Source organism: Hoplias malabaricus, chromosome 10 (genome assembly GCF_029633855.1).
Source record: "Hoplias malabaricus isolate fHopMal1 chromosome 10, fHopMal1.hap1, whole genome shotgun sequence".
Classification (NCBI taxonomy): Eukaryota; Metazoa; Chordata; class Actinopteri; order Characiformes; family Erythrinidae; genus Hoplias; species Hoplias malabaricus.
The window spans coordinates 40,594,134-40,617,291 of NC_089809.1; the positions used below are offsets into that span (position 1 = coordinate 40,594,134).

A 23,158-nucleotide genomic window follows, 5' to 3' on the forward strand; every position below is an offset into this window, starting at 1 on the left:
CCTCCAGGGTGTATTCCTGCCTTGCGCCCAATGATTCCAGGTAGGCTCTGGACCCACCGCGACTCTGAACTGGATAAGGGTTACAGACAATGAATGAATGAATGAAGTGGGTGTTTGTGTTTGCCCGGAGGAGCTGTATGTGTAGAGGACTTTGAGGGGTTACTGCGCCTGTGTGAAAGGGTGTCAAGACTCAGGGACCATCCTCATCCAACCATCATCACTATCACAGCTTCCAGCAAAGGATTAACTTATAAAACATTGTTAGGACTTTGATCACACCGAGGACACTTATGCTTGTGTTTATATTGAGACCCTCTGCTGTTCATGAGTCTCATTGAGTTAAACTGGTCTGGTTTAAAAGGGGTTAAACTGGTCGCTCTGAAAATCACAACACATGGCCCTCCCCACATCACGTGCACGGTGGGGGGTTTAAAGAAAGGGCAGCAAATAAAGGCAGTGCATCTGCGCAGCCGTGTACAGCTCTGGGACGCTCTACAGCTCGCGTGCCTCTCGTGTGGGGGGGCTGCCAGGGAACAGGGGCCCTGTCAGAAAAAAGCCTGCAGCTCGGAAAATTCAATAAACACCACATTTCACTTCTCAGCGAGAGAGGGTGCAGCCAGGAGGACATCTGTTGTCTCAAACTACGTCTGTCTGTATGTAAAAAGGCACAGGGGGAGACGCAGGCAGAGACAGCACACGGTGCGGGGGAAATGTGTCTAGAAGGGATACAGGAGATTACAGGAAGCTACATTTCTTTACACACGGCTACAGTATCACAGTGGGGAGTTTCAAGTGGCAAAACCTTACTTTAAAGAGTAATTTTCACTAAAAATAGACAAATAAAAGCGCAGCTACACATTGAAAAAGAACAGCAACCAAGTCTGTGTCCATGATTGATATTGAACGATGTCTAATCAATATCCAGTGAATGATACTGTGCAGGTAATAAACCTCATTTATGATCGTCTCTCCCTCTCTTTCCTACTGTACGCTGATTTACGTCCTGGTGCTCAGGTGTTCACCAGCTCTGACACAGGACCTGCGTGTGAAGGTGTCACACGTTTGCCGTTGTACCGCTCCCTGTCTGCATTCCAGACTGCGCCAGACATGTGAAACGCATGCATCTCTTCATACGAGAGGAATCCCAGCTATTCACACACGTCTCACGTGCAAACGAGGGCAACCACGCGGTTGATATTAGCAGGAAGGGGGCGCTCCAATGACTTTGTTGGTTCTGGCTCTGCACCGCGACACTGGGGTGCTACACAGAGTTGGGGCTGGTGTCAGAGGCCTGCTGGGACACATCCATGGGACAAAACTAAATCAAACATGGGGGATTACAGCAACTCAATCAAATGTGAGGCGGATGTTACAGTAATGATGACTGTTACAGTAAGAGAGCAGAGCTCCATGTGGAGATGATTATGAAGGAGGGAGGGGGGTGAGTTTTGGAAATACAGCAGGGCTGAATATGATGATGGGGTGGAAACTGTTACACACATTCTGGGGAAGGGACACAGACGGGGGCTCGTCAACATGTGCGACCGCATTTTTACTTAATTTCCAGTCAACGCAGCTTCATTTCTGGGCATCAGGGGAAAACCGGAAACACCCCTAACAGGAAATTACACAGAAGCTTTTACATAGAAATTAAACAGAAATTCCAGCGCATGCATCGCTTTTCCACCTTTCAGGTCTTCAGCTTCCTGCAGGAAAACATTTCAACACCTGTTTCAGAGGATCCAAGTCGTCTCAATGTATTCAGCATCTATCTCTATGCTCCAACTCCGTCTGTCACCGTGATATCATTGATTTAACCTTCAGTAGACGGACATTACTCTGTGTACAACACTGAGGTCAGCGACAGTCAGTGTTTACAGAAGAATAAACATCTCCAGTGTTTTCGCCACTCGCTCGGTTCTGGAGCAATGGTTCTTTATGTGTTTAGCTAATTTAGGGCATTTAAACAATCGTATATTCCAGTGTCTGATTATTCTTAATCACTGTATTTGCTAAATTTGGATCGCTCATTTAAGGACTAATTTAATTAGTGTTTTATCAATTAAAAATCAATTATTAAACGTGTACATTCTCCCGCTCTTGGCTTTTACTGTAACTGGTGTCGTATTAAAATTAACAACCTATAAATGAAGCACTAATGCTCTGTTCTCAATAAATCACCTAAAAACCAAACATCATTACAATATTACCCCCAAGAACAGATCAACCCCATCACGTTACTTTCATATCGTCAGTGTCCAAATGTAAACCTGTATCTGTTTGTGGGTGTTTACTACAGCAGCTGTCCTCCACACTGTGTTCAATTCGTAATGAATGGACCAATAGAAACACTCCAAAATTACTTTACTCTGAATATAATAGTTTTACATTAACCTCCACTGAAAGTTAAGGTTTCTCCTTTTGGAAACAGACAGCAACAATATATTTAACTGTGTTTCGTATTTAGAGTAGGGTTCTACCTGAATAATTACAAACAGCAAAGATAAGTCAGTGTTACATGGAAAGGTGGACACACACACACGTGGGGTCCATGTGATTGGTCGTTTTGCAAAAACATCAAATGAGTTTAGCTCACTATTGATGACTGTTTAGCTATTTTCTCTTTTATTAATTGTTCAAACTTCTACTTTGGAGTGTCTCCACTGTCTAAGAACCTCCAGCGTAAACCGACTGTAGAGCAGCACATAGGGAGGAAACACACAAACACAATCATAACTGACCATGAAGACCACAGACTCCACACACACACACACACACACACATCAATGCAGACATTAGCAGAAATCTGTGGCCCATCTCTCTGAGCTGTGATGAGTGTTTTGTTGTGTGTCACGCGCAGAGTGTGGAACAGCGCTACCCTCAGGGAACGGGCTTTGAACACAGTCCTTGGACAAAAGTTCAGACTGTTTCCGCTCTGGACTCGGCTTCAAAAGACGCCTGTAACATTCTGTACACTTCGCAAACATGATTCACACAGAGCTGAAATGTTCAAAGACAGAAACGAACATCACTTTTCCTTCACAAACATCTGCGTCAAAAAACACGGGTCCTGCGCTGTGATTGGGCAGACACTGACGAAGGGGTGGGGTAATTCTAACGTCTCTTTATCCCATGTTTTCTGACAGAGGGGGTCTTGTTTCACAGTGTGTGAGTTGGTGGGCTCCAGATTCATACTTTAATGTGAATGTGCTCTGTGCAAGTTACTTCAATGTCTCCTTTAAGACCTGTCAGTCTCGATACGGTGTAAATATCCTGTGATATCACTAACTATGAGATCAATCTCTTTACATTTACCCCATTTGGCAGATGCTCTTTCACACAGACAACAGGCAGTGATAGGAATCCTGACATAGGACCCTCGATGTTGCCACTTAAACAGGAAATCTAAAGGCACTTTTCCCCTGCATGGTTTCGGCTCAACGCTCTTCCCTGGTCCCTTCACCACTCCCACAGCTCCTCCCCAAATTGTATCCAGTGTCGTCTCAAACCCCATCTTTAAGGGGAACAGCGGGCTTTATAAACCACAACAATGGCGGCGGTAACGTTGAGCGGTGTTTACTCATGGTGTATTGGCGTGTTGTTGTTGTTTGGGACTGAACACAGCTCCGTCATCAGTTCAGACAGATCAGTAGAGTTTGTTCCTTCCTTGTTGCAGCGTCCAGCTCTCGCTGGATTCTTTCGTCGGCCACCGATCCAAGGAGCGTTCGAACCTCTTCAAAAGACCACGGCGTCATTTTACGAGCTGCCGTCGTGAGTCGGATAAAAACAAACGTGATCTCTGCTGCAGCTGGAGATTTTACAGATGGAGAGTTGGTGCTGGTCGTCTGCGTTGCGTGGCGTAGAGTGACGACTCTCTCTGGACGATCAGCGCTCTGCAAGGTTTACACGCCACGGTTTAGTCCCTACTCGACTCGCTCTGAACCACGAGAGAACAGCCACTAAACAAGAACCCGCTTCCAGAACCAGGACCAGATTTACCTGGTGGAGGAGCGGAAAAAACAAGCCTCTGCGCGTCCATGCAGTGGAAAAGTGCCATAACCCTGGTGTACTGCGCAGACAGCAGCGGCGTTACCCACAACACTGCACCAAAGATGACAGTTAAACAGACCAATCACACGACATCATCATTTTGTCTTGAAAGCAAAGCACAGCAGAAGAAAGACAGAGGAATGGGGGCTTACATATTTGCCTGAGGGTTGAGTTGGAGGTAAGGAGCCAGGGCTGAGCGTGGGGGAGCCGGCCGGACTGCATAGCTCTGGGAAGGGGTTGGGGATGGCCGGGAGGGAGGATGTTCGATACTGCTGCTCTTCTTCCTGCAGCCTCCTGAGAGAGAGAGAGAGAATAAATAAGCAAATAAACTAAAATAAAAGCAGCATCCTTTTCCTTCCACTGGTGAACACTTCTGCATTAAGAGTGTGTGTGTGTGCGTGTAAACGACCACAGCGTGTGTTTGAAACAGAGGGTGTGCTGCACAGATCAAACACCCACATCTTCAAATTACCCTCCAGCTCTTCCACAGAGTACAACATTAGGCCTCAAAAGAGCCTGACAATGAAGAGCTCTATCCCACGTTGTACATTAGAAAAGACAATGAGCTGTTTACACTCAGTTTCTCCGTCTCTCGTTACAGCACAAAGCGTGATTAGTTCGAGTTTGGAGACTGTGCAGTGAGGCTTTAACCACACTCCTGACCCCCCTCGGTCCTAATCTCTTCCTGAACTGGACACGGAAACAGCCGAGGCAAGAAACCTCCTCCCACTGACACCGTCCAAAACCCTGGAGCCAGAAGTGTTCAGACTCAGGGCTCGGAAACATTTGAACAACAACAAAAAAAAAAAAGTGCTGAAAACAAAAATGCAGTGTTTTTTTTTTTTTTTTTAATCTGAAAATCTTTTTTTGTTCAGTTCACTCATTTATTACTAACGCTTTTTGACCATCTACAAAACATTTTTATATGATAATGTGTAAGGTACTGTTTTAATATGAGAGAGAGAGAGAGAGAAAGGAGAGAGATAAGAGGAGAGAGAGGGAAAGAGGAGAGAGAGGAGAGAAAGGAGAGAGAGATAAGAGGAGAAATAGGGAGAAGAGAGGGAGATATTTAGGGCTCTAAGTTTAGTCACTGATAGTGTTTCTGTGCTTTGCTCTGGCGCCATATGGGGTGTTTTTGGAGGCTGGTCTTAGAGAGAAGGACCTTTTGAAGTGGGAAGAGAGAGAGACACACACTTCAGAGCAGATTTGCCTGTATGACGCAGAGGTCAGTGTGTGTGTAGGTTCACTTTAAGGTTAACATTCAGACATGGCACACACAGAGGAGAGGTGTGTCCCACAGAGGTCACGGCTTAGTTTGAATGTGAACCTCTGAGTGAACCCATAAAAAGCAGCTCTACCTCAGCTCATTACCCTTACTCTAACACTCAAGCCTGCCCTGACCCACAGCTCTGAGCTGCGTACACACACCTGAATATGGTACCATTCGGGACACAGTCGTCCAGACTAGGACCTGTATACGGCATAATCACATGAGCAAATACATAAAAACCAGACAAACACATTCATCAAACGTCTGGGAACATTAATATGCATTAAACCCAGAGAGAATTAACATAGCGCCCTCTCAGTGCACACCATAAAGACCCTGAGCCTTGGTTACAGCGTGTTTTGGGTCTCAGATGTTGGGAGAATGTTCTGTAAATCTCCGGGTTCAGGGTCCTAGTGCCCTTTGCTCAGGGCTTGTGTTTGTGTGAAAGCTGATAACAGCTGTAACTCTGGAGAGATGTAGGGCCTGTGCACTGGTTTGAGACGATGAATATTTAATATTAATATTTAAAATAGGTTTTAATAGAAATGAATACAGAGAGTGGGAATGTAAGTCTGTAATTATTTGTCACTGTACAATGAAATGTAGACAGACAAGTGTGACATGTCTATAACGTTAAATCAGCTGTTATCTTTCTGTATTTTCTAAATCTACACTGGCATCGCCGCTGATGACGAGGAGGAGGTCATATTTATTACTTCGTTACCACAACGTAACATTGCTTTTTTCAATAACATCATTAAAACCGACCACAGCCGTGACCTTATCATCATCATCAGGGACTGTTCGTGTGACATCTGAGTAATTCTGACGTCACAGGACGGGGAGCAGTGTGTCAGGGCTCGGTGCCGCTCCACCCCCGTGACCCGTGGAGGTCCCTCTTAAGCTACGTGTGTATTCATGCAGCGCAGCAGCGGACGAGAGGGACACCTCCATGGACTCTCAGTGCAGGCAGACTGCTTGTAAACAGCAAGAGTTAATACAACCTTAACACATGTATTCATTATGTCCATAAAGAGACGCTGATAAAGCAAACGGTTCGTTATCCTCCACATTATAAACACGCTGTAGTGTATGGATCTGGTTCTGGATTCTGAGAGACTTCAGCTCTCTGCAGTGTGTGTGAGAGAGCGCCTGCGGTTTGAGGAAAGAATGAAAACTTTCTAAAAGTAGACGCACTGTTATTAGGACTGAGTTTGTTTTGGAAAAAGCCAAGAGGCATGAAATTCTTCTCGGAGGTCAAGTGCAGTTTTCCCCAGCTAAGATGTATCATATGTTCAGTGTGTGTATGTGTGTGTGTGTGTGAGAGAGAGAGAGATAGAGAGATAGAGAGACAGAGAGAGAGAGAGCGCAACAGAGACACAGATACAGAGACAGAGAGAGAGAGAGATAGTTACCTCACAGCGAGGATGTGCATGGGCTGGGAGCGGCGCAGTCTCTGGCGCGGGGATGTGGGCTGGGCACGCGTATGACTGTGTGAAGGCGTGAGCTCGCTGGACCGATGAGGCTGGCCGTTGCGCAGCAGGGGGGCAGTCTCGCTCTGGACGCTGCAGGTGGAGTAAAGACTCTCAAACGAAGAGTTCATATCATTCACCAGTGCCTCCAGGTCCACGTCATCCTCTGAGAGAGAGAGAGAGAGAGAGAGAGAGAAAGAGAGAGAGAGAAAGAGAGAGAGAGAGAGAAAGAAAGAAAGAGAGAGAGAAAGAGAGAGAGAGAGAGAGAAAGAGACCATGCATCATACTGTATTTTAGGAGATAAGAGACGTTTTAAAAGACTTTTCAGCTGTTTATGATGGACCAGGGGTCACAGCATCCGTTTTTGTGTGAAATGTATCTGGCGCCCCCAGCTGGCTGAACACCACGGCTATAATGAGGAACGTGTGAAACCCAGCCGCACATCATTGACAGACTGCTTCATTCCAAATCAACTTTAAAAACACAAACCCTGCAATTTTTGCAAATAATGAAACAGTAATTGTTTATCAAGAGCAGCTAGGGGGCGCTGCAGGGACGGTCCGCGCCACACTGCTGCAGAGGCTCGGGGTCCTGGGTGGGACCCGCTTCATGGGTCATTGTCTGTGAGTGTAGTGTTCTCCCTGTGTTAGTGTGGGTTTCCCCTGGATCCACAGGTGTGTGTGAAACTGTCCACAGGTGTGTGTGTGTGAGGCAGGGTGAGAGTGTGGTGTTTGTCCATGGCATGAGTGACAGGCTGAGCATGTGGTGTTTTTTTCTAAGTCTAAACAGTCTCTCATTTCATTTCTACATTCGTCCACTAGAGGTCGCCACAGATTTAGATTAATCAGGAATATTCCCTCGATCAAGTGCACAGCAGAAAAAAACAAACTCAAACATTTCAAAACAGAGTTACCAGCCACGGGACACTAACACACACGGCCAGGCCCCTTGCCCTCGCCTCAAATATCTGCTGATTAATTTGGGCTTAGCCTTTTGTCCCGAGGTCAGTCGGTCTACAGCAGCTCTAAACCCTCCAGTCTGCTCGGCCCGAGATGGTCTGAGGTGCGCTCGGAGAAAGCGGATGAGGAGAATGGATAATGTGAATGGGTATTTTGGGTGCACTGGGCCCTAAATGTTATTGACCTGCTCTGTCTCGGAGCGACCAGGCGCCTCACAGACCTCTTCCTGAAAATGTGTCAGCTAACCTCATCACTGCTGACTAATCCTGCACCAATAATAGAGCCCAGTAATCCCCTTCACTGCTTATAGATCCTCGAGAGCTAAGACACAAACACACACCCCCCTGCAAGCATACACAGAGGGCTGTATTCAATATACAACTAATATCCATTTTCATTTGTTCATTAAGTTTGTTGTTTAAATAAAGTAAAAAAAAAAAAATACTATAAAAGTATTTCACGCCTTTCTTTCCTTTACTCAACACATCCTTCCTGCTCCTCCACCAGGTGAATCAGGTCCTGGTTCTGTAAGCGGGTTCTTGTTTAGTGGCTGTTCTCTCGTGGTTCAGAGCGAGTCGAGTAGGGACTAAACCGTGGCGTGTAAACCTTGCAGAGCGCTGATCGTCCAGAGAGAGTCGTCACTCTACGCCACGCAACGCAGACGACCAGCACCAACTCTCCATCTGTAAAATCTCCAGCTGCAGCAGAGATCACGTTTGTTTTTATCCAACTCACGACGGCAGCTCGTAAAATGACGCCGTGGTCTTTTGAAGAGGTTCAAATGCTCCTTGGATCGGTGTCTGACGAAAGAATCCAGCGAGAGCTGGACACTGCAACAAGGAAGGAACAAACTCTACTGATCTGTCTGAACTGATGACGGAGCTGTGTTCAGTTCCAAACAACAACACCCGAGTTCACTAAAACGTGTTCCCAATAAGATCAGCTTTAACAGAACATAACCGTCTAACATGTGCCCTCTGTCACCAACAAGAACCTCCTCAGAAGTGTTCAGATAACTGATCATGCCTCCTGACCACATGACCTCCTGACCTCCTGTATCCTGTGAGGGGCACTGTTCCGGAAACGAAAACCTCTAATGACATCAGTCCTCGCCATAACAGCTACGCACCACATCAGCTGCAGAACGTCTAGAAATGGGTAATGTTTCCCCGAAAAGGCAGGAGCTCTTTAGTCTCACAGCTGGAGGCCTCTGATTAATGATGAATTATTCCTGCACAAATTCCCATAACAGCAGCTTCATGACGGAGAAAAGCGCCACAGACTGGAGCACAGTGGACAAGGTCAACATCTGAGGCTGATGGATCATCATTCAACAACAGCCACAACAACATCCATAAAAAGCACAACAGCAACAGCCACAAAAACAGCCACAACTGCCATAAAAAAAAAAAAAATCCACAACATCAACACCGGTCACAAAAACAGTCACAAAAACCACTATATCAACAGCCACAACAAAAAACAAACTACAACAGCCACAACTACTGCCACAAAAACCACAACAACAAATACATCAACAGCCACAACAAAAACCACAACAGCCGCAAAACAAACAGTTACAAAAACCACAACAAAAAACAGCCACAAAAACAAATGCAACACCCACAACAAAAACCACAGCTACAACAACCGCAACAAAATCAACCACAACAAGAACACCAGCCACAAAAACAACCACCACAACAACAGTTTGTCAGGGTCAGCAGTAAGAGCAGTGGATTTCATTTTTTTTTAATCACATTTAAAACATTTCAGTGTTCACTGAAGGTCTGGATGTTGAACTTTTTTGAATAATTATTATTATTATTTTTTTTTTTTTAACTGAAATCAGTTTGAAACGGTGCCATTTTCAAATCACAAGAGCTGCATTCTTAATTCTAGTCAGCACCATCATCAACAACTTTACATGCTTTAAATGAGGATGCATCAGATATAAATTTATATATAGCACAGTGCTGTGTACAATCAACAACAACCGTTACACTTATATATCGCCTTTCTAGACACCCAAGGACGCTTTACAAACACTGCACAGAACACCATTCCATTCAACACTCAATCCACACACAAACACACAGACAGAACAACCGTCCACCTGGAGGACACACTCTCACACATACAGACATTCATTCATATACTTACTCATTCACTCAGACATTCACTCACACCAGGACAGTTACTAGAGAACCCAATTCACCTCACCTCCATGTTTTTTTGACTGTGGAAGGAAACCCACGCAGACACAGGGAGAACATGGGAACTCTGAACCCAAGATCCCAGCGCTGAGAGGAGAACGTGCTCCCCACCAAGCCACGACTCTCCGGCACCTGACACTCAGGGCTCAGAATTAAAGCCAAAAACCGAGACTTCTAAAAACTGCACAACATTCCAGACAAAATCCGCACCTGAAGCTTTCGTGACGGAGGGAAGGGGGAGGAAGATTGTAATATTTTAAAAAGCTGTTACAGATTTAGTGTTTACTGAGGAAAATACAACTTTAAAATAAATCCATGGAGAATGTAGTTTGTGTGTAAACAGGACGCATGTGTCCAGTCAAAGCAAAGCGGCCAATCAGAGAGACGCACCGCTCCGACCCCCACTGACCCAGAGACAACTGAACAGGAACTTGTTTGTGTTTTGTATTTTCCAAAGCAGCATGTTTACAACTTTCTGAACAAGTCCTGTGTAGATGACAATTAACATCCAAATAGAGGTAGAACAAAGAGGGGTTATGGGAATGGAGGATGCGGGGGCTGGGACAGAGGCGTCCTGCCGAGGATTCCCTCCCTGTCTCTGTGTGTGTGAGAGAGAGTGACAGTGAGTGGAGGGGGAGCAGTGACAAACCCCAAAATAAGGCCTGCGGAAGCAGACATGTGATAGGAAGCGGTGCAGCTTTGTTCTCTTCAGACAGATGCAGCAGGCCGCACTGTACAGAGTTCTGAAGTGCTGTAGACAATGTGGAGGGAGTACCATGACAGGGAGGGGGGAAGTCGAACTGGGACAGAGAAAGGGAAGGGAAAGGTGAAGGGAGACAGAGACTGACAGGGTCTCATCTACAGCACCTGGAAAGGAAGACTCCAAGGTACCAGATAGAACGGCCGCTAAACAAGAACCTGCTTCCAGGACCTGATTTATCGTGGTTCAGAGCGAGTTGAGTAGGGACTAAACCGTGGCGTGTAAACCTTGCAGAGCGCTGATCGTCCAGAGAGAGTCGTCACTCTACGCCACGCAACGCAGACGACCAGCACCAACTCTCCATCTGTAAAATCTACAGCTGCAGCAGAGATCACGTTTGTTTTTATCCGACTCACGACGGCAGCTCGTAAAATTACGCTGTGGTCTTTTGAAGAGGTTCAAACGCTCCTTGGATCGGTGGCCAACGAAAGAATCCAGCAAGAGCTGGACGCTACAAACTCTACTGATCTGTCTGAACTGATGACGGAGCTGTGTTCAGTCCCAAACAAAAACAACACGCCAATACACCATGAGTAAACACTGCTTAACGTTATTGTGGTCACTGTTGTGGTTTATAAACTTCACTGTTCCTATTAGAAGTTGTGGAGGCTGTGGTAGTGGTAAAGCTAGTAGAACCAGGTCTCAAAAAGCCACTCTGAATAGCATCATAAGGCACTGCTTGTGAGAGACGTGCACTGTGTAGAAAATGGAAACAAGGATGAGCACAAGAATAAGCACTGACCATAAAATGCATAATAGGGGAAGGCAAAACCCAAAGCTGATTAGAATTGAGTATGTGACTTAATCTTCTGATGAAATGCTTTCAGTTCAATTGCCACTTTTCACATATAAAGTGTATTAGCCCTGTTCCATTAGCACGTCTCCACCAATATGAACAGTTTGTGAACTTAAACATGGAACAGTTTGAAGCGTTTCTACCAGTGTATATCGGTTCCTAAACCAGAGAAGTATGTTCCCAACTTAGTTCAGTTCAAATCGTGAAGGCGTCTGTGGACGAGTCGAGATAAAGAAGCTCCAGAAAGAGCTCAGCCTTAAATAAAGCATTATGGTGTAGTGGAGGTGGACGGGTCATTTACAGAGTGTTATATTGCCCTCGATGTTGTTCTGGGTAAAGACCAAAGAACCAGAAGCATCTGTGGAGCTTTTCATTTTAAAATACGAAATAAATGCCACATCTGCATTATATTTGTGGCTGCGTTAAGTGAAGCACTAGGAGCGTTTGCAACATTTCTCCACTGAGCTCAGCAGGACCTTTCTGTGAAAATGTGCATCATATCTCACTGTGATCTGACCGTGCTGTAAAGAGTGGCTAAACCACTTCTGTCCTGACTCCATTTGTTTCTCTGACACTGGAGCTGAATTCAGACACAGCCACGCTGTAACTTAGCCCAAACAGCGCCCCCAGCTGGCGAGGCATCCTTAGCTCCCATCAAAACTGGTGGAAACATGGGAGAACGGTTCACTGGAGAGAAACAAAATTCCAAGAATCAGGAATAAAACTGGTTCCAGAGTTTTTCTGCTGGAAAACCCCTCGTGTTTTTCTGCAGATGGTTTAAAAGGCGTGTTTTATGAAGCTCAGTATAAGACTACAACGCTGGTCCGAAGCCTGGCTCGTGCTCCGGTTTGCTTTAGGCCCTGTCACTGATTCTCTTTTGTAGCCTTCTGTAGACTGTAGCGAGGGCTTGACTCAATTGAGTATTACATTGTTTGCTTTTCTCTTCTTCTTGTGAAGCTTGGCCAAGCAGGGATCATGGCCAACTGAGGGTAGATCACTCTGTGCCTGCTCCAGCTCAGAGAACTGTGGTTTGCCAGCAGATGGCTGTGTAGAGCATCTTGGGATTCCCTTTCCTGTCTGCAGCAATGTCCCCTGAACCTCTGGTGATCCTGAGGGGGCTGAGCAGGGGCAACGTGGTTGAATTGGTAAAGATACAAGAAAGTGTTTTCTGAAACTAGTTTACTAGTGGACAGAGGAGGATGAGGGATGTTTGTTGCGTTCAACAAACCTGGCTTTACTGCAGCTGTAAACCGAACCAGAGCAGCGCAGAGGAAACGGAGGGTGTGGACAGCTAAAAGCAGGGCACTGAAGCCTAAACAGAGTTCAGACATGACGCATTTTAAACTAGACACACACTGCAATTTTGGCCCTGAATTTCAGGATCTGTGAATTTTTAGCTCCACTGGCTGAGGTCTGACGGGAGAAGAGACGCCAGATTAATTACGTAACTGAGCTCCGAGTGAGCTGCTGGACGACTGGATGGATTTCTTACATGTCAGAAATTTGTCGCTTGTCTCGCTGTGACACACGGTTTCTCAACATCGCAGTCTCAGAAAACAGAGCGAGCTGACAGTGATTTGGACAGAGTTACACAGTGCAGTCACAGCTCACTTACAACTCTCTCGGCAAAGTGAACAAACCGTATTGTCGATGTCTTCCCAGCCACCTGCGGGTACTTGTCTCTTCCACGCTTGCTTTCGTGGCATTTCAGCATGCAAAAGTTACAAGTTAGCCCAGCTGTGCACTTTTTTAAATGTTCTGTTACACAGGGCGCCGTATTCTGCCGCACTGAGTGTGTGTACGTAGAGAGAACTCTGCTGAGGGGCTGTGTTTCAGCCACAGCATGTGTCCGACTGATTACTTTCAGACAGCGTATAAGATGCCTGTTTTGTTCGTACATGGCAAACAATTCAAATGAGCACAGTTTTTTCAACCACAGAAATAAGATTTCCAAAATCACGCAATGTTTGTCTGACTTTCGACACGCACTAGATAATGTCCACAGATGTCTCTGGAGTTCTGGCACCAAAGATGTTCAGCAAACGAAGAACAGTTGGAAGAGAAAGACAGAGCCCTGCTTTGCATCATAACTTGGGAAGTGTAAACTTCTTATCTGCGTTTCTATGACTTGTTTACTGTCTTTATACCAACAAAGTTGCTAAAGATAGACTTCACATCATGTCAGACTTTACATTCTGACACAGTTCTACCTCTTCTCCATGTGGTTCTGGTTTTTAATGAAACGTCTGTGACCTGCTTTGGTCCAAACCCCACAGCAGTGTTCTCCCCGTGTAAACAGCTCTGTTCAGAACGCCCGCTTTCAGCACCTGTTCCTTTAAATGATAATGAGCCGCTCGCTGTTCACCCCGCCCCCGAGCGCACAGCAGTGAGGAGCGAAGAGCAGAAGCTTTTTTTTTTCTCAATTCTTTCTTCTCCGATTTTATTATAAACTATAAAATAGTTCACATTGTTACATTTTTTTTAGCACTTAAACTTGTAATAATCCTGAAAATTCAGGACCATTTCCTGCATCCCTGTACACCCACCCACCATCCAACACAGTGTTGTTAAATCAGTGACGTTGCAGTGGTTCGACAGTGAAGCTAGAACTATAAACATTAATGAACACGGACACAAATGTTGAACAGGACTAACCTTGATGGTTTGAAGAGTTCCGATTGGCTGCCTGCTGGAAACTGGACCCGATGAGTTGTTGTGCTGTTGTGTGACTGGCAGTTCTGTCCACATTGTCCTGTGGAGGGAAAGGATAGAGAACTTGAATATGGTTTAATGTCAACGACTGTATTAAATACTTACACTCTCATGAACATTTAACCCACAAACCCAGCCAATCCTTAGCGTGCCAGAGGTTTAGACAACACTCCAATATTCAGCCATCACTCCTTATCATATGTTCCCTTTAAATGAAAGGTGACTCATCCAGGGCATACACACATTAAAAGGCAATGTTTGCGATTTAAATCCAATACACGTTTTTAAAAAATTCAGAGAATGTTTCTTCACCCTTTGCTGCTCTCTGCTGTTTGTACACAGCCCTGACTCAGTGAATGGGGAAACAAATTGTCTCGGTCCAAAATGGCTCAGGTTTCTCTGTGCATCGCTGCCTGAGCCAACACTGAGAAACTATCTGGAGGTGTTTGGACAGTAGAGAAAAGGTTAGCTGAAAAACATGAAGCAAGAAGAGGATGTTGCTCTATTCCTTCTCCTTAAGTGAGCAACACTTGTTTGCTGTTACAGCTACACGTCTTAAGGTGGAACCGACTATAAATTCGGGAGAACGCCAACTGTGTGGAACAGCTCGAGTTACAAATGAGCTTCCGTGGTAACAAGATACAGTCGCTTCTTACTCAAACACACCGTTCCACCTTAAAAGACGAGGAGCTCCTGAATGAACACAAACACTGGAGAATGTCTGAGAGCAGTAGTGTCCAGAACTGTCTATAAAACCTTTAAATATGAGAGAGGAAGTCTTTGTTAACTACAGTAACTACTGGGAAAGACCCATTTGTGACCGTATATAATGGCTGCTGGTACAGTTTACAATCAGTGTGTGTGAGAGAGTGTGTGCAGTCAGCTTTCTAGATCTCTCTCTGCATCTCATCATTGTCCAAAGAAAAACCTTTATTTCCAAAATATTTCACAAAGCTTCAACTTTTAATGGAGGTCAATGTAAAAAGGTTGAATTAATTAAGGAGCATTTCTATTGGTCCATTCATCATGAAGTTCAAACACAGTGTGAGAGAGACAGCTCATGATGTCAAATGATGTAGTAAACGAAACATCCACAAACTTGGAGACGCAGGTTTATCTCTGGAGAGTGAAACACGACCTCAAAGCTGGATCTCCAGTGATGAATGCAATGTGAGGTCAGGGAAGGGTTGGCCTCTGTGTGCCCTGCTATATCTGGACAGGATCATGGCCGTGTGTTCGGGCTGCTCATGAGACACAAGGTGTTGGCGTTCGACCCAGTCCACGGCGTGAGCTCAGCTGAGATCGGTCTGTTGTGCTTCCCTCGTGACCGACAGCAGAGAGACACTCCTCATTTTTGGCCGAGCGAGAACAGAACTCCTGATTCAGTTCCCCCCGCCCGTCCGCAGCACTCCTCGTACCAGAGAACGGCTCAGCGTCTTGGACGTGGTACAAAGGCGCGGCAGACTGGGATACCTCAGGCAGCGGTGCTGATTGGGGCTTTCACAGCAGGAGACGGGAACAGAACGTCCTGTGGCTCTGCTGTGTGGAGATGGTGTTCCGGGGCCGACCGCAGAGCTGCGAGACGCTCTCTAATGTGGGCGCGAGTAGCAGCTACAGAACCGTTACAGAATTAGAGCTTGTTTACTTTCCCAATGCCAGGGGACAAAGTTTACGGGTCTCACACAGAGAAGAGAACACGGTTTGAAACAACAACAGCAGATTGTAATGAACGATTAGAGGAGCTTGGCAGAAGGTCACGTTCCTATTTGTGTAATCACTGTTTACGGTATAAGCTTCAGAAATGCTGCAGGTGCCGTCCCACCACAGACAGTGATATTTGGTCCTTCTTGTTTGGTGACGGTAAAAAACACACCTTCAAAAGCAGCAATTCCTACTCAGACTTCTCAACCCTGTGGTGAAACATTTAAAGGAACCAACACAGTACAGTCACTGACTGAGATAACTCTGGCATGTTCAGATTTCACAAGCTCAATGTTTTAGACACTGATTTGACCCCACACAGGTGGAACTGACGATTAACCCTTAGGAGTCTCGCCCCCTCTCTCTCTTTCAGCAAATTCACCCCAACCCCCAAATACTGTATTCAGGTTGTAGTAAAGAGTCAGTAGATTTCTCACTTTTTTCTGTATCTTTATAAAGTGAAAAATAACAAAATTTGACAAGAAATGAAGAGATTAAAATAAACAGCGTATTTCCTGTTCCATTTTGTCTACATTTATTCTTGAGGACTCTTTTTAAAAGTCACATTTCAATCACGAAAGCTCTGTTCCTATGTTGTCTGTCCTCAAAACAAAGGATAATTTAGACAAAAATTTACAGCAATGTTCGTTTTGACGTGTCTCGTGTTGAACCAGTTACTCGCGCTGGTGTGAGACGGCTAAGGGTTAAACTGTGGAGACCGCTATAACGCAGGTTAATGTAGGTTTTCATTGACTAAGTTCACAGTTCTGGGATCAGAGGGCCAGGTTAATGTCAGTAATATACAGAGATGACATTCACAACTCATTTTAATTAATTTTTTTTTAAATAATATAAAACACTGAGGACATTTCTTCAACATTGGCTGCTCTCCAGTCGGTAAACGAGTAAATAAAAAGTGTCTCAGGCCGGTGTGCTAGTCTCGTTCCCTGCTCACGGCAGAAGAAACAGCATTTGGTGGTTTTTAGACATTGGAGAGACTCCAAACGCTAAAAAGCACAAACTGAGATGAAGATATTGTTCTATTCCAGCTCCATTAGTGGGTATTATTGTCTCCAAACTTGGCCGACGGCTAACAGCATTACAGGCAGTGCTTACACTTCATCCATTTCATTTGCATTTATATTGTAATCCGTCATAATCAGGGCGTGAACATGAACTACAACCTATAGTTCATAGAACATCTTCATTATGTGTATAAAACTATTTTGTGCACGGTGGCGCAGCAGGTAGTGTCTCAGTCACACGGCTCCAGGGTCCTGGAGGTTGTGGGTTTGAGTCCCGCTCCGGGTGACCGTCTGTGAGGAATGTGGCGTGTTCTCCCTGTGTCTGCGTGGGTTTCCTCCGGGTGACTGTCTGAGGAGTGTGGCGTGTTCTCTGTGTCTGCGTGGGTTTCCTCCAGGTGACTGTGAGGAGTGTGGTGTGTTCTCCCTGTGTCTGCGTGGGTTTCCTCCGGGTGACCGTCTGAGGAGTGTGGTGTGTTCTCCCTGTGTCTGCGTGGGTTTCCTCCGGGTGACCGTCTGAGGAGTGTGGTGTGTTCTCCCCGTGTCTACGTGGGTTTCCTCCGGGTGCTCCGGTTTCCTCCCATGCTCTAAAAACACACATTGCTACCAACACACACCTACGTGGACTGGTGACTCAAAAGTGTCCGTAGTTATGAGTGTGTCTCCCTGTGACGGACTGGTGCCCCCTCCAGTGTGTGTATCCACCTTGAGCCTACCCTGAGTCATTGGGCGCCGGATAAGCATTTACAGACAATGAATGAATCATTTGTGCATTGAATAAATAACTATGTGGACGGTGTGTGCCATTTGTCTACACCTTTTATGTCTTGCTCTCTGACCCTTCTTACTGTGCAATTTTTGGTGGTTGTGGGAATCTGTTGCCATAAATTAATAAATAATCTCTCTTTAACAACACACCTCTGCTTCCTCCGACACGACATACCACCCTCAAGTGAACAATAAACCTGTTTCATATTAAACAGCAAAACATTTGCACTGTGCGTGTCTAGTTTTTACAATTACGTATTCCATAAATTAAATATTTTAAATTCCTGGCTAAGACTGGACTAACGTTAGGCTTTGACACATACAAAGGCAACCTACTGGGGTTTACTTTGATTGTATATCTCCATACATCAAACTAATCCCAGAGTGACGGAGGTAAGGTCCGAGTTAGCCAAGTGTGACAGATCCATTCAGAGTTCCACCCAATCTCACGGCAGGAGGTGTCCCGCTCCGGCCTCAGACACTTGTGTTTCCAGTCTACACTTGGACTGTGAAATTACTGACTGTGAAATTGTTACATTGTAGGAAAATGTTAAAATTGTATCAATAAAAACAAACATTAATATATTCTAAATATATTTCATGCAATTAATATTAACTTTTATTTAGTTTCATTGAATTTTATGAGTAATATATTTATGTAAATATTTATTATTACTATTTTTTGTTTGTTATTTTCATTTTAAGTGTTTTATCGTATCGCCAACAATATCTTTATCACCAAATAACCCTGAAATATCACAATATTATTTTAGGGTTATATCGCCCAGCCCTATTCAGTGTCTTGCAGATCATCTAATGATGGTACAGATCACACTGCCATCATTCTAAAGTCTGTAACCTTCCTACTGCCTGCCCTCAGATCTTCACAGCATTTGACAACTCTGGAATTATTAAACGATGCTGGTGTTTTTAGCCGTTTCTGTTGAAGGTGCACTTGTTTGCAGAACCTCTAGAGCTCAGGACTGAGTCGTAATCAACCACTGACCTCCTTTCCTAGAACTCGTACCCACAGAGCTTCATTTGTACAGGACATCTGTACACTAGCGTGAAACGCCTCGCCCCAATTAATCCCTAAGCACACTGTTCTCAGAGCAGGAGACACCACGCTGTTCTGGGCGAGTGACTCAAACAATCTCAAGGCTCTAGACGTCAAGGTTCTCCCCTATAGTCCGAACCGTTGAAGACAATGTTTATTAAAGATCATGAAGCAGCTGTGAAAGCTTGGGACATGAGACGACCACAGTTCGTTTCATGGAAAAGGGATTAACTAAAGGTGCACAGCAATATCCAAATAATATCAGTATCAGCAGATAACTGCTAAAGGTGCACGATAATATACAAATAAAAAAGGCAATTATCTGCTGATACTGATATTTGTATTATATTTTCTTTTGAAGATTATCAGCTTTGTACCTCAGCTACGTTTACAGTGAAACATCAGCAAAATCAGTGTGTGCCACAAGCATATTAAAAAATTCCAGTGTATTTACATGTCAGTCCTGTGCCAATGAACTCGTGGAGTGTAAAATCTGGACCATGGTCCGACTCAGCGGTGCTCACCCCCTCTGCACAGAACGGTTACACTGCAGCTTAGCTCCCAACCCTAAAAGGTCAGACTACTGAGCATTCCAGAGGAGGACGGATTACCCCAATCAGGCAAAACCACCTTGTTTCTACCCTCAATGACCACTCTCAGCTCCACTGACCACACCGGAGCAATCTGTAGTTCTACAGTTACACACTGCAGTCCATCTGTTGCTCTGCATATACCTTGTTAGCCCCATTCTTCAATGGTCAGGGGCCCCACTGGATCCCCACAGAGCAGGTGTGATGTGGCGGTGTGTTGTGCTGGTGCAGAGTGGATCAGACAGCAGTGCTGCTGGAGTTTGTAAAACCCTGTGTTTACTCACTGTCCACTCTGGACACTCCTCCCTCATTGGTCCACCTTGTAGATGTAAAGGTCGGTGGACTATTCTCAGTCCAGCAGTGACACTGAGGGGTTTAAAAACTCCAGCAGCACTGCTGTGTCTGATCCACTCTACACCACCACATCACACCTGCTCTGTGGGGATCCAGTGGGGCCCCTGACCATTGAAGAATGGGGCTAACAAGGTATATGCAGAGCAACAGATGGACTGCAGTGTGTAACTGTAAAACAGGACAGTGCTGTCTCAATGGAAGCAAACAGGGCTTTCATTGCAACTCAGCGCTAACCAAAACGTTTCCTCTTGACAACAAAATAAAAAAAGCCAGATCTTGAATCTCCCGATTCCAAGAAACGCAGACAACTAGAAGTTTGACTTCCAGGAACGGGAACCGCACGCTGCCAAAACTCCACTTGATTCACTCTGAAAACATCTATAAAACTCAAGGCGAAAAATGTACTGCTCTCCGACTGCCGATGTGTCCGGGGAGGAGGGCCTTTAATGGCTTAAGCAGCGCACAGATGAAGCCAACACGGCCGTTACGGTAATGACAAACCCACATTTCAGGAGCAGATCTTCAGGAACTGGCCAACGTGCCGCTGCCCTGTCCAAAACAAGCCTGACATCCGCTCAGACTGGGCTAGGAAAACAGTCCGCTTAAAAGCAAACGGCAAGCAAGGACACTGGTCCTTTTCACCTCCAGAAGATCAGTGTTTGTTTCCCAGGGTATGAAAAACTAAAAGGTGTCATAAATACTATACACTGGCTTAGGATTTAGTAATAAACATGAACTAACATTCACTTGTCTCAGCTATTAAAGCCACGGGCTGTGTGTTTAACAGTAGAAAAATGTTAAAAATAAATAAATAAATAAAAGTCCATGGAACAAACATTTACCCCGGTGTTCAAGTATTCAACATTTATTTACACCGTAGTTCAGTTTAAAGGCTAAGTTCACGATTGAAAAAACTCCTCCTCATGTGCTGCTCTCCAGTCGATTTGCATTGGAAACCAGTCTAATGTGTTAACGAAGACCCAGTGTGTATAAATCAGTAAAAAAAACAAAGCGGCTCAGTCCGATATGCTAGGCTTTCTCTAGCACACAAACGGCATCTGGAGGATATTAGACAACGGAGAGACTCCAAACGAACTGAGATGAGGATGTTGCTCTATTCCTGTTCCATAGGTGAGTAACACTGACTTATATTTATGCTGTTGCGGATCATTTAAGGTGGAACTGTCTCCAAAATCAGGAGACGGCTAAACGCTTTACCAAATGTACACAAAAAAAGTGCTAGTTACACGTGTTACTGCGATAATTCAAAGGATGAATAAAACAAATTACAATTCATCCATAAACCAACAGTAATTTTTCCCCTCAAACACATGGTTCCACCTTAAAAGATGCAGTGCTTGGAACTGTTTCCACAGTCATAGATGTTCCTTTTACTAGTATTTAATTCGCAGACAGTACAGCGCCTGGCGGCGAAATGTTTCAGAACTTGCTCGTCCTAACGTTACAATCCAGCAGAGGTATCGCCGAGGAGACGTCCCCCTGAGATACTCCACACCCAGCAGGGCTTTAGAGCTTTTTGTTAATTCAGTTATGGCCCCACGGTGTGATCATGTATTGTCCCTTTAATTTCACACTACTGGACTCTAGGTCCTCCATGCGGCATATTGGATGGGGTAAACACAAAGGGCGACCGAGCGACTCGAGCAGCTGGTACCAAGGAAAACAACAAAATAAACATCTAGTTGAGTATTTTACCTTGATTACGATTAACAATCGTGATATAGATTTGCACTCATATTGCCCAGCACTAGACCCTGACTAGACTCCCTGCTATAGCCCAGTGGAGCATCATGATGATTCTGAAGCTATAATTTAAAAGGTAAAAATACTACTGATTGGTTCTGTGGCAGACCTGACAACACACGGGCCAAATTAATCCCGCCCACTAAAAATTCAGACAAACTAAAGAAAAAAGTTTAAAAACCTTCAGAATGACAAAAGCCAATGTCGTTTTCTCAGCACCACTTCAGCACACATTTATCACAGGATTAATGTCAGAAGAAACATGATAAAGTGGACGGTGGCTTTAAGTGTGTAGCACAACTTCATGGACTTCACAAAGGAGACAGGGACATTATAATAATCAGTAGATCACCAGCCATTCTGTTCGACAGGCTACAGCCAAACCCTGGACCGGAGCCCAGAATCCCACCACTCTCAGTTACATAATCCCCCACAGAGAAACAAGTGCCCCATTTAATTCAGTGGAGTAAATTTCGGGATGCACCGATACCATCTGCCGATACAGAGTACAGACACCACATCTATCCATCTTAACTACTATAAATCCAGATATTTATACTGTACTTGCAGATTTTACATTGTTAAAGCAGTGTTCTGTATCACTAATAAGATATAAGCAGCTTGAATGAACAACATTTACTTTTTTAAATGCACATTAGTTTCAGAGCCATTAACAAAAAAATAAATAAATCCACAAAGCAGTAACAAGTACAAGTAGGAAGGCAATCTTACTAAACCTGAGGGAACAGCTTTTTACACTGTCAAGAGGATGATATTTTGAAATGCACTTTAAGGGCTGTGTTGACCTGTGTTAGCGCTTCTGTGTTCGCTTGAATGAAGTCAGTGGTCTTTGGAACACGCCTTAAGATGGGGTTAAACTACAAGACTTAGTATGATTTTACATTTTTGCCTTGAAATTGCAGAATATCAAACGTTTGATTTTATCGACCCGACTTTGAATGTAGTCACGTAGTGTAAACTCCACCAACTCGACTCCGAACGAATCCTGTCAACAGCCAATGAGAACAGAGCACAGAAAGTAAACACAGGCACATACAGTGGAGCTCGACAAGTTAAAACGGTAAAAGAATTAAAAACTACGATATACTACATAGAGCTGGATGCACGTCCCCAAATAACGAGCATTACGTGTAGAACATAGTGAGACTTTAATCCAACTTTATTCTAATTTTCAATTCCACCTCAAATGGCGCAGCACTGTGGAGCGCGCTACGGCTAATATTTCTGAACCATTTAAGGTGGAACTATGTGCTTTTCAACTAATCTCCAGCTCCCGCTGCAGTGTGTAGAGATCGCGCTGACTGCTTTCCCATCCATGACCCAAAGACATTTTTACATATTTTTTTGTGGATCGACAATAATAACCGTAGAGATTTGTACGTACGTTTTTAATCGGTGTCTCCTAGGAAACATTAGTTGTGTGTTTGGTTGGGGAGTTTAGGGTTGTGTAGTGTGAAATTTTTTGCAGTCTCCATAAAAATGGACAAAAACGGTCAAAAACTGCAGAATCTGCTGGGTGGGCGGGGCTTAACTTTAGCAGCCAATGACTGTCTAGATCCCGACACCGTCAAAAGTCAAAAGCGAGACTGAGAAGCGCAAGCGAGAAAAGGCGGAATGAAAACGAAAACGGATTTTTCAAGATTACA

At 44.7% G+C, this 23,158-nt stretch overlaps 1 protein-coding gene across 5 annotated transcripts in view; it reads right to left on the reverse strand.

The window, feature by feature from the left end:
• The window catches only part of grb10b (growth factor receptor-bound protein 10b), an 85,352-nt gene that overhangs the window by 38,599 nt on the left and 23,595 nt on the right, over positions 1 to 23,158 (reverse strand). For all 5 annotated transcript variants that reach the window (XM_066683712.1, XM_066683716.1, XM_066683711.1 and 2 more), the window contains 3 exons: positions 14,179 to 14,275; positions 6,736 to 6,958; positions 4,203 to 4,344 (listed from right to left, as the gene is read on the reverse strand). In XM_066683712.1, the coding sequence (XP_066539809.1) occupies positions 4,203 to 4,344; positions 6,736 to 6,958; positions 14,179 to 14,275 (462 nt within the window). The remainder of the gene's footprint in view (positions 1 to 4,202; positions 4,345 to 6,735; positions 6,959 to 14,178; positions 14,276 to 23,158) is intronic.